The sequence below is a fragment of the Durio zibethinus genome, chromosome 13 (assembly GCF_047325235.1).
Source record: "Durio zibethinus cultivar Kanyao isolate XHJ-2024 chromosome 13, ASM4732523v1, whole genome shotgun sequence".
Lineage (NCBI taxonomy): Eukaryota > Viridiplantae > Streptophyta > Magnoliopsida > Malvales > Malvaceae > Durio > Durio zibethinus.
Window position 1 is genome coordinate 18,072,906 of NC_143174.1, and position 15,720 is coordinate 18,088,625.

Sequence of the window (15,720 nt, forward strand, 5' to 3'; positions counted from 1 at the left end):
TATGAAACCCCCACCAACAGCCAAGGTAAGCACCATATATATATATATATATATATATATATACAGGTGAGGAAATAATGGAGTAGAATAAAATGACATATGATCATATTGCATAACTATACAGGTGAGTACAAGTTTGATCAGAAGCCTAAGCAAAATAGCAAAAGAAAATAAACAAACAAAGCTTTGGCATTTCGATATGATGCTGGTCAGTAGATGAAAGATAAATTATATGCAAGATATATATACGAACATAATCATATAGACATACTTGTTTAGCAGAAGCGAAAGCTTGACTTGAATTACTAATCGTTGAACAAAATCACAGTTCGAAAGTTGTTCGTTTCCATAACATAAGTCCTTCTGCACATTGAAGCAAAAATTCCTTTTAAGAATTATACAATGCCTGCCCGATTGTTCTCTCTCCTTTTCTCAATTTCTTTTCTCTTGTTGTAGTGAGAAAACTTTCCCCTTTCTTTTTTCTTAATGGCCAAATGCCATTAATAGACAGTTGGGTGGCATATTTCCATTTTGTAATCTGCCTAAGACAGTTTTTTAGTGCAAATGAGAAAACTACCTAATGGCAGTTGTTTAATGCAAAGATAAGGCCACCTATTATGGGTGGACCCGAATTCTTTACTCTTATATTTTTCACTCGCACAAAATGAGTGTCAAACTCTCATGATATCGAGAATGTTTTTTCTATTCTTTACATTTGGTTCATACAAAGAAATAAGCTATGCGACCAAAATACTTCGAGAGCTCAGTTGTTATATGATTATTAGGTTCATATAGTAACTCATAATCACATTTAATCACTTATACAACTATTAGATATATATAGTAACTCTTAAGTACAAGTAGAAAAAATACGCAGTACCTTAGACCCATTCAATCACATTTCAAGTTTCTCATTATCTCTTTTTTTTTATCATATTGCATGATATATTTGTGTATTTACAATTATATTCGATATTTTAGACATAATTGGTCATCCTATAAATACAACCAAATATGACAGCAGAATGATAATTCCTTCTTCTAGAATATCTCTATTTCAATTCAACTGCTATCCAAATATGCCATACTAGATCGAATCATCCATAACCATTGGCAACAATCCTTGATAATTAAGGTTGAACTGAAACTTTAAGAAATAGTCGAAAATCTTTAAGGGTATTAAATATGAAAACCTATAATCTCAAGGGTCTCACATAATAAGAAGTAGAGATCTAACCTTTTGTTACCCTTATTGGTCGAACAATACATGTATGGTATGAAACACATGCTATGGTATTACTTTTCTTTTTTCGGGAAGCATATATCTTTCATCATTTATATATCAATACCATACAAGTGATGGTTCATATACTCCTAATATCTAACTTGAGTCCACAACTCTACTTTATTTCATATAATCAATAAGAATTTCACCTAACATATTAAGATAAAGTGAACTATGGGTTTATTCACTTTCAATCACAAATCTCAATATCGAGTGACCTTATTTTAATCCCTTATCAAAATGATTGCATTTTAAGCTTAGGCTATCAATCCATAGCTTTAAACTAGTTTCATCTTTATGGTGCGAAACCATTAAGGTAATTACCTATGTGAGAAGGTTAATCATCTCTCCAACATACATTTCAAATCTTATTGTATATGTACATTACATATATATGTATGCATGCATCACAAAGCAAAGTACTATTCTTTAATAACATTAATTGTATTCAATATCTCAACTCAAATGGAAAAATATCATATATTGTTTATATAGAATTGTTCAATTAGTACATGTACTTCAACATCTATGTAATCTTAGAGATTTTATGTGGCTATTAAACACATCTCTAAGTATAGGTTTAGTAAATAGATCTGCAATCATCTTATGGATAAAAATGTACTACATCTTAACTTTTTTTGTGCAAATATGTTTCTTATATAGTTATACTTTGTATCTATATGTTTGGTCTTATAATGATATTTGGGATCCTTTATGAATGCAATTGTAACATGGCTATTGCAATTCACCAACAATGAGTTAGACTCATCATTTTCAAATCCTAAATGATTCAAGAATATCTTAAGCTAAATAACCTTTTAAATTGCCTCTAAAAATGCTACAAAATTAGTTTTCATTGTGGATAGTGCTATACAAGTCTGTTTTTTACTACTTCATAAAATAACCCTACTATTAAAAAAAATGTAGCTAGAGATAGATTTTCTTTCATTTAAATCTTTTTTTCAATCAGCATTCATATAGTCGACCAAATGTATATCATTTATTTGATAGCACAACGAATAATCTATAATACCTTTTAGATATCTCAATATCCTTTTAATGGTTTTCCAATTGAGTTAACCTAGATTGGATTGATATCTACTTACCATGTCTACGGCATAGCAGATGTCCAATCTTATGCACATTTAGCATGCATAAGATTTCCAATAGAACTAGAGTAAAGGCTTATTGCTATTTGTTTCTTTTTTTGTGGAGTCTTAAGACATAATTTCTAGCTAAAGCTTTCACCTTTTGCTATAGGAATATTTATTGGCTTGCAATCTTGCATATTGAATCGTTCCATAACTTTTTTAATGTATTACTCTTGTAAAAGAGTTAACAATTTCTTAAAATGGCCTTTCATGATTTTTACACCAAATATGTAAGCTATTTCATCCATGATTTTTACACCAAGTATGTAAGTTGTTTTGCCCATGTCTTTCATTTCAAAATTTAAGAACAACCAAGTTTTCACTTCAATCATATATTTTTTGTCATTGTCAGTCAATAGTATGTCATCTACATAAAGTGAAAAATCATAAATTTATCTTTGTCTTTTTTGACATACATAGTGGTCCTTATCAATCATGATAAAATTATATGAAATTATCACTTGATGAAATTTAATATACCACTGTCTAAAAGATTATTTAAGATCATAAATCAATTTAACAACATACACATTGTGCACTTAACCTATGTCAATGAAACCTATAGGTTATTTTGTATAAATTTTTTTTTCAGTCTTTTGTTTAAAAAGGTAGTTTTCACATCCATTTAATGTAACTCTAAAACTAAATTGGTTACAATGGCTAGAATTAAATATATCAAGGTAAATCTTACAATAGGAGAAAAAGTCTCTTCATAATGAATTCTCTCTTCTTGAGTATACCCCTTCACTACCAAACAAGCCTTATATATTTGAATTGTCCCATCTGACTTACACTTAATATTAAAAACCCATTTGTTTCTAATCACTTTGTGTTCTTTAGGAAGGTCAACCAATTCTTCAACACAGTTTGATCTCATAAATTCCATTTCTTTTTCCATTGTTTTCATCTTTTTTTTTTTTTTTTACAAAAGATAAAAGAGTTTCTTTTAACATTTCTTGGCTCTTTTTCATCTTATGGGGTAATTAAGAATGATTCCTCTTCTATGTCAAAATGATGTTGGGGAATATTTTCATAATTACTTTGCCTGACTTATTATTATTGGGAAACTAATTTATCAAATTCATCATCTTTAGTCATACTCCCTTTTGATGAGATACTATTAGTTCTTGATTAAGAGTATACATTAATTGGGAAACTAACAAATCATTTACTTCTTCAATATTGTAAAGAGACATTTCTTGGTCTCTTTCACCTCTTTTTGGAAACTTACTTTCCAGAATAATTGCATTCGAGATTTAGATTCAATGACACTCCCCTTTGGTTGTTGACCTATGCACACCTATCCTTTTAAATGCTTTGAATATCTTATAAATATATTTTTTTTGCCTTAAGAACCTAACTTGCCATGTAGATGAGTGGTCTCATGTACATAGGTAGCACAACTTTAAGGTCTTAAATTATTGAGATCAGGTTTCTCCTAATCCAAAATTCATAAAAGGTGAACATAACTGACTTGAAAGGTACTCTTTGAGTATATAAGTAGTAATTAATAATGCATCACCTCAAAAAGTGATTGGTAAATTTACTTGGGCTATCATAGACCTCACCATTTCAAGAAGAGTTTTATTTTTTCTCTCCACACCACCATTTTGTTATAGAGTCTTTTGAATGATCAACTACCTATCAGTACCCTTTTCATCATATAATTGTCTGAACTAATTGGATAAATACTTATGTCCTCGATTTGTTTTTAACGTCTTAACATTTCTTTCTAATTTATTCTTTATCAAGGTTACATACTTTTTAAAACACTTTAATGTTTTAAACTTGCAACAAATCTAATAGAATAACCCAAAGCATGTAAAATCATTAATAAATATGATAAAATACTAACCTCTTTTCTGTGACCTTACATTCATCAGCCCATAAATATTAGAATACATTAATTGAATGGAACTTCATCTTCAGTTCTTTTATTAAATGATTTTTTTATCATTTTTTCTACTAGACAACTTTCACATAATGGTAAATTAACTTTATCAATAGAGCCTATTAATCCATCTTTTGCTAATCTATCCATTCTTTGTTGACTTATATGGCCAAGTCTAGCATGTCAAATATTCACATCAATATTTGTATCAAAATCAATCACAAAAGAAAAGTTAGATTATTGTATGGAATAATATCTAACATAATAAAATCATCTAACAAATATAGAGAGCCATAATAAGTTGTATCCAAATAGAAACTCAAATTAGTACTATTGAAATTCAAAACAAATTTTAAACTAAGAGGAACTATGATAGAAATCAAATTTCATCGAATATTAAGAGTAAAAAGAACATCATGTAGGATAAGGGTTTTTCCACCAAGCATGTATAGCTTGCAGGCGCCAATTTCCCTTACTTTAATCCATGAATTATTCTTACGTAGATTCATTTTGTTCCACATGAAATTTGACAAAAATCCATGAACGCGTTTATATCTTGTGCTACATGGTATGTGATCCCTAAGTCTATAATCCACAAAGGATATAATTCACTCATTATAATAGTACTAGAAACAAACAAAATACTTTTAGCATCAAGTAAAAATGCTTTAAGGGTTTGTACCTTTTTTGGCTCATTACATTTACGAATAAAGTGACCCATTTTGCCATCTTTTGTTAATCTATCCATTCTTTGTTGACCTATATGGCTAAGTCTAGCATGTCAAATATTCACATCAATATTTGTATCAAAATCAATCACAAAAGAAAAGTTAGATTATTGTATGGAATAATATCTAACATAATAAAACCATCTAACAAATATAGAGAGCCATAATAAGTTGTATCCAAATACAAACTCAAATTAAGATTGTTAAAATTTAAAACAAATTTTAAACTAAGAGGAACTGTAATAGAAATCAAATTTCATCAAATATTAAGAGTAAAAAAGACATCATGTAGGATAAGAGTTTTTCCACCAAGCATGTATAGCTTACAGGTGCCAATTTCCCTTACTTCAATCCATGAATTATTCTTACGTAGATTCATTTTGTTCCACATGAAATTTGACAAAAATCCATGAACGCGTTCATATCTTGTGCTACATGGTATGTGGTCCCTAAGTCTATAATCCACAAAGGATATAATTCACTCATTATAATAGTACTAGAAACAAACAAAATACTTTTAGCATCAAGTAAAAATGCTTTAAGGGTTTGTACCTTTTTTGGCTCGTTACATTTACAAACAAAGTGACCCCTTTTGCCATCTTTTGCTAATATATCCATTCTTTGTTGACCTATATGGCTAAGTCTAGCATGTCAAATATTCACATCAATATTTGTATCAAAATCAATCACAAAAGAAAAGTTAGATTATTGTATGGAATAATATCTAACATAATAAAACCATCTAACAAATATAGAGAGCCATAATAAGTTGTATCCAAATACAAACTCAAATTAATATTGTTAAAATTCAAAACAAATTTTAAACTAAGAGGAACTGTAATAGAAATCAAATTTCATCAAATATTAAGAGTAAAAAAGACATCATGTAGGATAAGGGTTTTTCCACCAAGCATGTATAGCTTACAGGTGCCAATTTCCCTTACTTCAATCCAAGAATTATTCTTACGTAGATTCATTTTGTTCCACATAAAATTTGACAAAAATCCATGAACGCGTTCATATCTTGTGCTACATGGTATATGGTCCTTAAGTCTATAATCCACAAAGGATATAATTCACTAATTATAACAGTACTAGAAACAAATAAAATACTTTTAGCATCAAGTAAAAATACTTTAAGGGTTTGTACCTTTTTTGGCTCGTTACATTTACGAACAAAGTGACCCCTTTTGCCATCTTTTGCTAATCTATCCATTCTTTGTTGACCTATATAGCCAAGTCTAGCATGTCAAATATTCACATCAATATTTGTATCAAAATCAATCACAAAAGAAAAGTTAGATTATTGTATGGAATAATATCTAACATAATAAAACCATCTAACAAATATAGAGAGCCATAATAAGTTGTATCCAAATACAAACTCAAATTAATATTGTTAAAATTCAAAACAAATTTTAAACTAAGAGGAACTGTAATATAAATCAAATTTCATCAAATATTAAGAGTAAAAAAGACATCATGTAGGATAAGAGTTTTTCCACTAAGCATGTATAGCTTATAGGTGCCAATTTCCCTTACTTCAATCCAAGAATTATTCTTACGTAGATTCATTTTGTTCCACATAAAATTTGACAAAAATCCATGAACGCGTTCATATCTTGTGCTACATGGTATGTGGCCCCTAAGTCTATAATCCACAAAGGATATAATTCACTCATTATAATAGTACTAGAAACAAATAAAATACTTTTAGCATCAAGTAAAAATACTTTAAGGGTTTGTACTTTTTTTGGCTCGTTACATTTACGAACAAAATGACCCCTTTTGCCATAGTTAAAACACTTAACTCATAGTTTATTTTTCTTAAGATGAACCTTTGACCTCATCCTTGGCCGATTTGGCTATTCTTTGGTCTCTTAGGAACTTACTTTTTTTTTCCATCATGTGACCTATGCTAGAAACTTGAAGCTTCTTTTGAACTAAATGATGCCATTTAAGCATTAGCACTAAGTTTGGATGCTTTCATACGATCTTTTTCTAGTTGAAGATGATAGAAAACATCATCAAGAGTTTTTATACTCTCATTTTAGGTAAAATGCACCTTCATGTGCTCTTAGCTATATGAGGATAATTACTTGAACCTATTATTCATCTGTCAAAGTGTGGCCAGCCTCTTTTAGCTCACTTATCATGCTTGACATCTCTCTCACATGCTATCTCATATTATAATTAAGTCGCTTTTTATATATGTCAAACTTAATAGTAAGCTACCTAAGTTTGGTAATTAAAGTTACACCAAACTTTGCTTTCAAGGCATTCCATATCTTTTTGGCTATTCCATGAGATCGAAACTCGTGCGTAATATCATTCTCCATACTTTTAAGCAACATAATACATGTAGTGGAGTTTTTCTTTTTTCAAGCCTTATAAGCCTTTCGGTCATTCTTGTGTTGGGACATTTTTTTTTTCTCGAGTTCATCAAGGACATTGTTTAAAACATTAAAAATCTTTTGTTCTTTAAGTACATATTGGATTTTCATACTCCAGATCTCATAATTGTCCCCATTTAGCTTTTCACCCTAAATAGAAGCTATTTCAAAGTATAATTTTACATTTGAGAGACATATGCACTAATAAATGCCTAGTATTGCACATTTATCACTTTGTCACAATGTCACAAATAAAATAATGACAATCATTCACATAAAAATGAAACCAAAAGGTCACTATGTTCTCAATCAAATTCATTTTAATGTGTTTGATGATTACAATTTATTTCATTATACAAAATCAATCAATTATTCTAAGATAGAACAAATCAATCATCTTATAACTCCCACTAACCATAAGGTTACCAACATATACCAATAACATATATATTGATTTCACACAATTAAGTATTACAAAACATAATCCGAATCCACAAACATGTTCATAATATATATATATATACTTATTGAATGTTAATTAAACATGTTCCTAATCATTTCAAATGACTTGTCTAAGAATATCAATAGATTTTAAAAACTCTTATTATAGTTTTTCATTCACATTGCCCATCTATGGAGGTCCAAGAATTTTGTGTTTCCCATTACGGAGACTTGGGTAGACTAAAAATGTTGCGCTTTTCTTTGCCCACATTCTTACGTATTCTTTCACAAAATCCTTAATTAATTTTCATACTTAAGATCACTCTCCATAAACATTTAGACAACTTTGAAAATTCTTTTGTCTAAGAGTCAAAAGTGTACCCATCAATATTTCATATTTGATCTGGTCATTTCTAATGTGCATGCAGCCACACTAAATTAATTCTTGGACATGCCATTAACCTTAATTATATTCCTCTCAATATCATTATTTGGATACATTCAATATTGCATCAATTCCACCATCAGCTTTACGAATCTCAAAAAATGCACTTATGTCCTCATAATGATAAGAGACCTCACGAAAACAATTATGATTTTTTATAACAAAATACAAAAGAAAAAATTATGAATTCATAAGTCAACACAAGTCAAAAAATGATTAAGACTCATCTCAATCATTCTTGTGTGATTTGACATCCCAAAGTCAATCAAGGATAATTTTTTAAAAATTTTTTTACTTAAGGCATTAAGATGCACTATCTAGAAACCAAAAAAAAAATTGATCAAAAAAGGCAAAACATCAATGGCATTTTCTTTTTTCTTTTTATTTATGTCAAGAATTATCACAACAACATTAATTATACCAAGAACACAAAAATTATGTCAACTTTTATAGATATTCGCATGTAAAAATATATCATGTTTTTTTATTATGAAAGACATACAAACAAATTAGAACACAAGCCAATTTTGCTCTGATATCAATGAAAAATAAATTACATGTAAGATATATATATAAACATAATCATATATATATATATACTTGTTTAGAGAAATAAAAACAAAAACTTGACTTCAATTATTAGTCGTTAAATAAAATCACATTTCAAAAATCATTCATTTTCACAATATAAATCCTTCAACATACCGAAACAAAAATTTCTTTTGAAAGTTATAAAATACCTGCCCAATTACTCTCTCTCCTTTTTTGAATTGTTTTTTCTTTCGTTGTCGTGAGAAAACCTTCCCTTTTCTTTTTTCTTAATGGCCGAATGCCATTAATAGAGAGTTGGGCGGCATTTTTCTTATTTTGTAAACTGCCCAAGGCAGTATTTAATGCGAATGAGAAAGCAGTTTTGTAATGCAAGGATTGGGCCACCCGTTATGGGCGGACCTGAATCCTTTACTCTTAAATAGAGAAAATATAATTAGATGGATCAAAAGGTTATTGTAACATTATTTATTATAATTAGCCCAGTATTATATATTTGCACAGTCTCTTTTATTTGTTTTTCCAGATTGAGGGGGCTTCAATGCTTTGGGAGTCTGATCCAACGTGTCTTTACCACCTGCTAGAATGGACCATGAACGATTAAAAGAAAAAAAAAACAGGAACAAGCCTCGATTCTCTAATGACATCTTTGGAGCAAGGCCGAATGATATGATAATTAACGTTTTTTGTTTCTTTCACCATAGCATTTGGAGATATGATAATGCTGATATGATACTTTTGTCATTATCTAAAGACTGGAATTGGAATTCAAAGTCAAGCTTTATATAATTGGGATGGTGAAAGATAAATAGTAGACAAAGAAAAATCGTGTTTCTACTTTATTGGATGCTCTTTCCAACAACTCTAGATTTTTTTTTTTTGTTGAATGCAGCCTTGTTATCCGCAATCATCCAAATATACTTTTGAGTTTTCTCAGAATTTATTATTTTGAAAACACTCAAAAATAATTATGTATTGGTCTGTTAGCGTTTTGAAAAATGCTGTTCGGAGCATGAAATTTTATCCCGTAATTCTTGGGGAGTTACAATATCTGCTGGGTTTCTGTTTCAAAAAACAATTACGTACTGGTCTGGTAGAATAAATCAGCCTTCATCTGCAGATTAGGGAAGGGAAGGAAAATGATTTAACTCAAAAGAATATGGGAATATGACATGGTAACTACTGACAAACAACTCACAAAGGGCGTATGGTCCAGATAGAGAAAGGCTGTTAAGACCAACACTTTCTCATAGGAGGGAACGCCACCGCAATAAGTAGGGTCGAGGATTGTTTGATTTTCTGTACCAACTTTTCACATACTTCCTACCAGCCCTCAACGGTCACTCACATCACAATTTCCAGAAAATTGAATCAGTCAAATTAGCATTCAGTGATTCACATCATTTCTACAAATATTAAGTTGATCACCTTTTATTAATCACTGGGGCAAAAACATACATGACCTCCAAAGGCGGATTTAAAATTCATTACATGGTTGACAGTTTACATACCACACAGTTCAGAGCAAGTGAAACCAGTAAAACTAGGGCTTGGTAAAAATAAAATAAAAACAACTCCAAGAGCTGTCATGGCAGACTACATAAATTGCTGCCATGGCCGAAGCCCGTGAAAAATAGGCACCAAACTTCAAACTGCCAAAAGCAACCATAACTACAATGACTCGAGACTTTCAATCCGCCCTTGAGGAAAACAAACCCAACCATCACGTGCAGAACATTGAGTAAAAAAACGTGAAAGACTCGGTAAAACCAACAATGGACAAACTACAGAGAGGGTACTGGAAGGACAATAATAGCAAAAGCTTAGCCCAAGCAGAAATCAACGAGGCTAAGCAAAAACACCATGCGCCAGCACCCAACAAACATAAAAACATAACCAACCGGAAAGATACCCTAAAATCCAGAACCCAGCAACTGTATTATCAGGGAAATTTGGCCATCAAGAAACTAATACCCATTATTGGGATTCAAACTCTAATAACAGATCTCCAATGAAAGGAAACCCGTGAAAAAAGGAGGATGGCCATATTCCCTGGAAAAAGGAACCGAGTACTGGAAGATAGAAGACCCATAGCTGATGGACCCAAAAACAACACAAACAGCTACTACTAACAAACGCTACTCTGAGAGTTCTTGATTTGGTCAAAAACCCCTTTTTGTTGATAAAGCCAAACAAGGCAATACGTGGAGGGACCTATATCCATTAGTTCAGAAAAGGATATCACACCTCCATATCTGCTCTACAAGCAGGTCAACTGCACTGCTGCTGATTGCCTTGCATTGCTGTAGGTTTAACCCCAAGAGGGTCTGACCCAATTTTCCAAGTGAAGGCAAGCTTTTGTCTGAGATCATAGAGCAACCAGAAATAGAAAGTATCTGAAGATTGATCTGATTAGAACAAGCCAGAGCTGCAATTCCAGAATCAGTGATAGCACACTTGGAGACATCAAGATCACTGAGCAACTGACAGTTCTCCGCAATTGCAACCAAACTAGCATCACTGACTTTACAACCATCAAGATTCAGCATTTCTAGAGTCCACCCATGCAAATCAGCCATGATACAAACAACTTTGTCACTCAAATTCACACAACCACTCAGATTAACCTTCACCAAACCAGCCTCACAACTCTCAAGCAATGAGAGAAACCCAGCATCTGTTATTCCATGAAGCCCACTCAACTCCAATTGCTCCAGTTGAGAGCACAACTTCCCTAACACAACTAAGCTAGCATCACCAAAACCAGGGCAGTTACGGATGGACAGCGATCGAAGGGATTCACAAGGGGATAAAAGAGGCAATCCCAAGTTTAAGTCCTTAATACCCAAGCAGTTCACAAGAGAAATAGCCTTCAACTTTGCACCACAGTTAAGAAGGGAACCAAAAAACCCAAATTGGGTGATCCTGTGGCACTCCTCCAGTTGCAAGCTCTCTAGTGAACTAGCTGTTTCGGCAAAAGACATCAATCCGTTATCAGATAAGAAAGAACATTTGCAGAGGCAGAACTGCTTCAAATTTGGGCAACCCTTTCCAACAGCTTCAAGTCCCAAATCTGTCACTCCACAGCAGGATGTAACAGCGAAAGATTTCAATTTCTGTAGCCCATGACCATTACCCATTACCCAGAAGCCCTTCTCACTCACATTTGGAAGGCTAGTGAGAGAAAGGTCAGTCAATGCCTTGCCATAGTGTCCAATAACAGCAAGAGAGACATCAGTAATGTTCAAGGCCTGGAGCTTTACTTTTGTGAGGGAATATGAGGCTGAAGACAACAGGCTTGCAATTCCTTGATCTCCAACAAAGGGGCAATCTTTAATTGAAATAGACTTTAGATTCGGACAGCAGCGTGCTACAGCTTGGAGACCTTCATTCCCAATGTTTGCACAACCCTCAATGGTCAGATCATTCAAATTAGGGCAGCTCTTTGCAACATAGAGCAATGACTTATCTGTAATTGCAGGACAGTGGCAAAGGTCAAGCTTATCTAGCTGGTGACACCCATCAGCAATCTCACACAGACCTTCATCTCCAACAGAAGACAAATTCCACAAGGAAAGAACCCTTAGAGAAGGGCATCCACGGGAAATGGCCCTGAGGCCAACAGAAGTCACTCCATGCCTGGAATTGCTACCTCGAATAAAAAGCTTGCCCAATCCTCCACGACTAGCAGTTCCGACAGAAATAGCAGCAAGTCTAACATCTGTTGCTTTCTTCCCTTCCAAACTCCTAGAGAGATATCCATCACCCTCAAAATCATGATCTTCAACCTCAGAAACAACTCCATCCTTCTTATCAATACCCTCTTTCCTGAGATTCAAAGCTTGGTTGGTCTTGTTGTCACTGATTTCATCACTGCAGATGTTGCTTACAAGTGTAAGCCAGCGCTTGGAAACACAAGCACAGGCACTCCTCTCTTGGCCTCCAGGTAATCGTCTGAGGATTTCAAATAAGCATTCATCAGGGAGAACCTCAATTGATGGTTTCTTCAGCTCAAACCTCTCTCCCGAGAGAACAAAAGGGGCACCGATGCAGGACCTCTTCCAAGGAGGGAAATATGCATCCACATGACGTCCAAGGGACAAAAAGAGAGTTGACTCCTTGGGGTTTGGGTAAATTGACCCCCTAGCGGAAATATCATCACTTCCTGAGAACCAAGATCAAAAAAGTTGATGAGAACAGAGAATTCTACTAAAATAATATAAGAAAATTGAATTAAAGAACTTGAAAGATATTTCTGATTAAATAGCAGTTGATCAAGATATTCTTGACCACATACAGCTCTCAAAAACCACATCTCTACCAACATTATGTCCAATAAACATAAACAAAATACAAAGGAACCCAGGAATATTATCTAGGAGGCCAAACTTTAGGTTCCAAAGGTTCACACCAAAAGGCCCCTAAGGCAAACCCACAAGATCCATCAACCAGAAGGAGCTCTGAATCCATAACTCATAAATCCATCTCAGATGTAGTCCCACAGAACCATATATTTCAAAACAAAAAATTTACAGCCCAAAAGAAAGTCATCTGAACCTTAAATCCCAACCGATCCGTTCAAAATAGACCTGATCTGCAACCAAAACGCCTCTATCGTTTTCAAGCTGAAGAAGCATAAAACCAAAAACAGATTCAGCTGAGAAACATGCAAAGCTCCTATACATCATCAGACTCCCATATAGTAGACTGTAAAGGTCAACCGATAAGCCCAAAAATAATAAGAGACAAAAAATAAAAAATCAATCAGATCAGTTCTAAGGGCACCTGATCTACAACTAGAACTACTTCATAGCCTCCAAGTCTTAAAATTAACAAAAACCAATAAATAGAATCACCTAAAGGCAACTAAACTTCTTCCTTAGATCAACAAGAATTCACTAATTCACAACCAAGACTCACAATTCCGGTTTAAACTAATCAACAAAACACCATTAGAAAACAAATCTTTCGTAACATCAAAATTGAAATATATCAAACGCTATTAAAATCATCCATGATACTTTACAATAATAATAAAGATTAGTACCCTAAGTTACTTTACAATAATAATAAAGATTAGTACCCTAAGTTACCAAAGATAATCCAAAAATCTAAAAATTTGTTCAAACAAAAAAAGGGTATAACTTTATCACATCAGATATATAAACCAAGTTCAGCAAAACCGAAAATCAAAGATACCCAGATAGGAAAAAAAAGCTGAAAAAAAAAAACCAAAGCTAAAAACTAGCAAAGATGAGGAGTTTACCGTTAAGAGTAAAGAGCTTTGACATAAATACAGGTCAAAAAACCCTGGGCGGTCAAATCTGCTCTGCCCTCCGCGCAAAACCCCTCCAAAGAGAGCAAGAAAGAGAGGCCCAACAAGGAAGAAGGCTGAAACGTCACCGTATGTAGCTTTAAGACACGAATGCATGAGAGAGATTGGACCTAGAAGGACATGAAAACCCTATCAGATAGGGCAAAAATAGAGAGAAAGAAAAAAAAAAAAAACCGTGGAGAAAGAGAAATGAAACATTGATAGCAAGGTAAAAGGGTTGGTTTTAATACGAGAGGAGAGGTTTAGGTGTGTGAGGATACGCAGGATACAAACCAAATGCAATGCATTTGAGCAAAGAAGTGGGGTTTCCTTGGTAATATTCTCTCTCTTCTCCCTCACCACTCCAATACCGCTTACCACTTATGCCTCCGTTGGTTTTTTTTTAATTTCTCTTTCGTTATCACTCAATATTAGGATGTGAGCTATCGAGTTTAAATTAATATAATATTAAATTTAAATTTAAATTTGATTGAAAATTTGATATTTAAAATTTAATTTAAATTTGATTAAATTTGATTTTTTAATATGTAAAAATAAGTTCGATTCTTATATTTGATAAAAATTCGATTATTTGTATTCAAATTTGAGCTTGAATTCGAATATTTATTAATTAAAATAATAAAAATATATTTAAATATAAAAATTTAATTAAGTTCACGAATTACTCGAATCGAATAAAAGAATGTTTAAACTCATCTCGATCGATGAGTCAAACTACTCCAGTTCGAGCTCGACAATAATCAAACCGAATTAAAATTTTATTCGAATCAAACTCGAGTAACTTGTGAGTATTAATATATCATTTATACTCTTAATTTGTATACTTGCTTAGTATTGCTTGTCAAATCCTCTATAGAATAAGCTAGTTTTAATTTTCTTTTTTCATAATTAAAAGAATTTTATACCAAATCATAATCTTATATAAATATATAAAAGTCAAAAATTTTAACTAAAAAATTTTTGATGTAAATAGTTTACATTTTTGACAAATGGATAATCTAAAAAATTGACACATGTTAAAAATTAATTATACATTTCAAATTTAAAATTTAAAATTTAATGATAAAATAAATTTAATTTAAAATATCTTATTTTTATTATTATAAAACATTTATAATAATAAACATTTAATTTAATTTAAAATTTTTATTAACATTATTTATTTTTAAACGATTAGTTGTCTAAAATAAATTAAGAATCAAATCAAGAGTAATAATATATTAAATTGAGAGTAATTTATACTTAATAATTAGACTAATCAAGTATAATATGCACTAAATACGCTTGAGAGAAAAAAAATTTTTAAATTAATGTAATAATAATAATATTAAATTTTTATTAAATGATAGTTTTTACACATTTCATAAATTACTCTCGTTACTTTCATTTTTAGTTTTTAGTCAACTTATTATAATAAATATTAAATATCTTAAATACCTTATCAATATTAAATATCTTGAACACCTTATCAATCTTATATCTTATTTTATATAAATATATAA

At 31.8% G+C, this 15,720-nt stretch overlaps 1 protein-coding gene across 3 annotated transcripts; it reads right to left on the reverse strand.

The window, feature by feature from the left end:
- Positions 1-10,286: 10,286 nt before the first annotated feature.
- Positions 10,287-14,624, reverse strand: LOC111302878 (EIN3-binding F-box protein 1-like). 3 transcript variants are annotated; one of them, XM_089741949.1, is made up of 3 exons: positions 14,492-14,624; positions 14,150-14,328; positions 10,287-13,048 (listed from the first exon to the last, which is right to left on the reverse strand). In XM_089741949.1, the coding sequence occupies exons 2-3, from the start codon at positions 14,172-14,174 to the stop codon at positions 11,112-11,114; spliced, it is 1,962 nt and encodes a 653-aa protein (XP_089598075.1). In that variant the 5' UTR covers positions 14,175-14,328; positions 14,492-14,624; the 3' UTR covers positions 10,287-11,111. The 3 variants fall into 3 exon arrangements, with proteins under 3 accessions (XP_089598075.1, XP_089598074.1, XP_022754495.2); XM_089741948.1 differs by having other exon boundaries at positions 14,449-14,624; XM_022898760.2 differs by lacking the exon at positions 14,492-14,624 and having other exon boundaries at positions 14,150-14,414.
- Positions 14,625-15,720: the final 1,096 nt, after the last annotated feature.

What these genes read in the sequence shown, in the direction of transcription:
- LOC111302878 (XM_089741949.1), bottom strand. Translation starts at nt 14,174, where the DNA reads ATGTCAAAGCTCTTTACTCTTAACG. An exon ending in AAAGCTCTTTACTCTTAACG is followed by an intron (nt 13,049 to 14,149) that starts GTAAACTCCTCA and finishes CTTGGTTCTCAG; the next exon opens with GAAGTGATGATATTTCCGCT.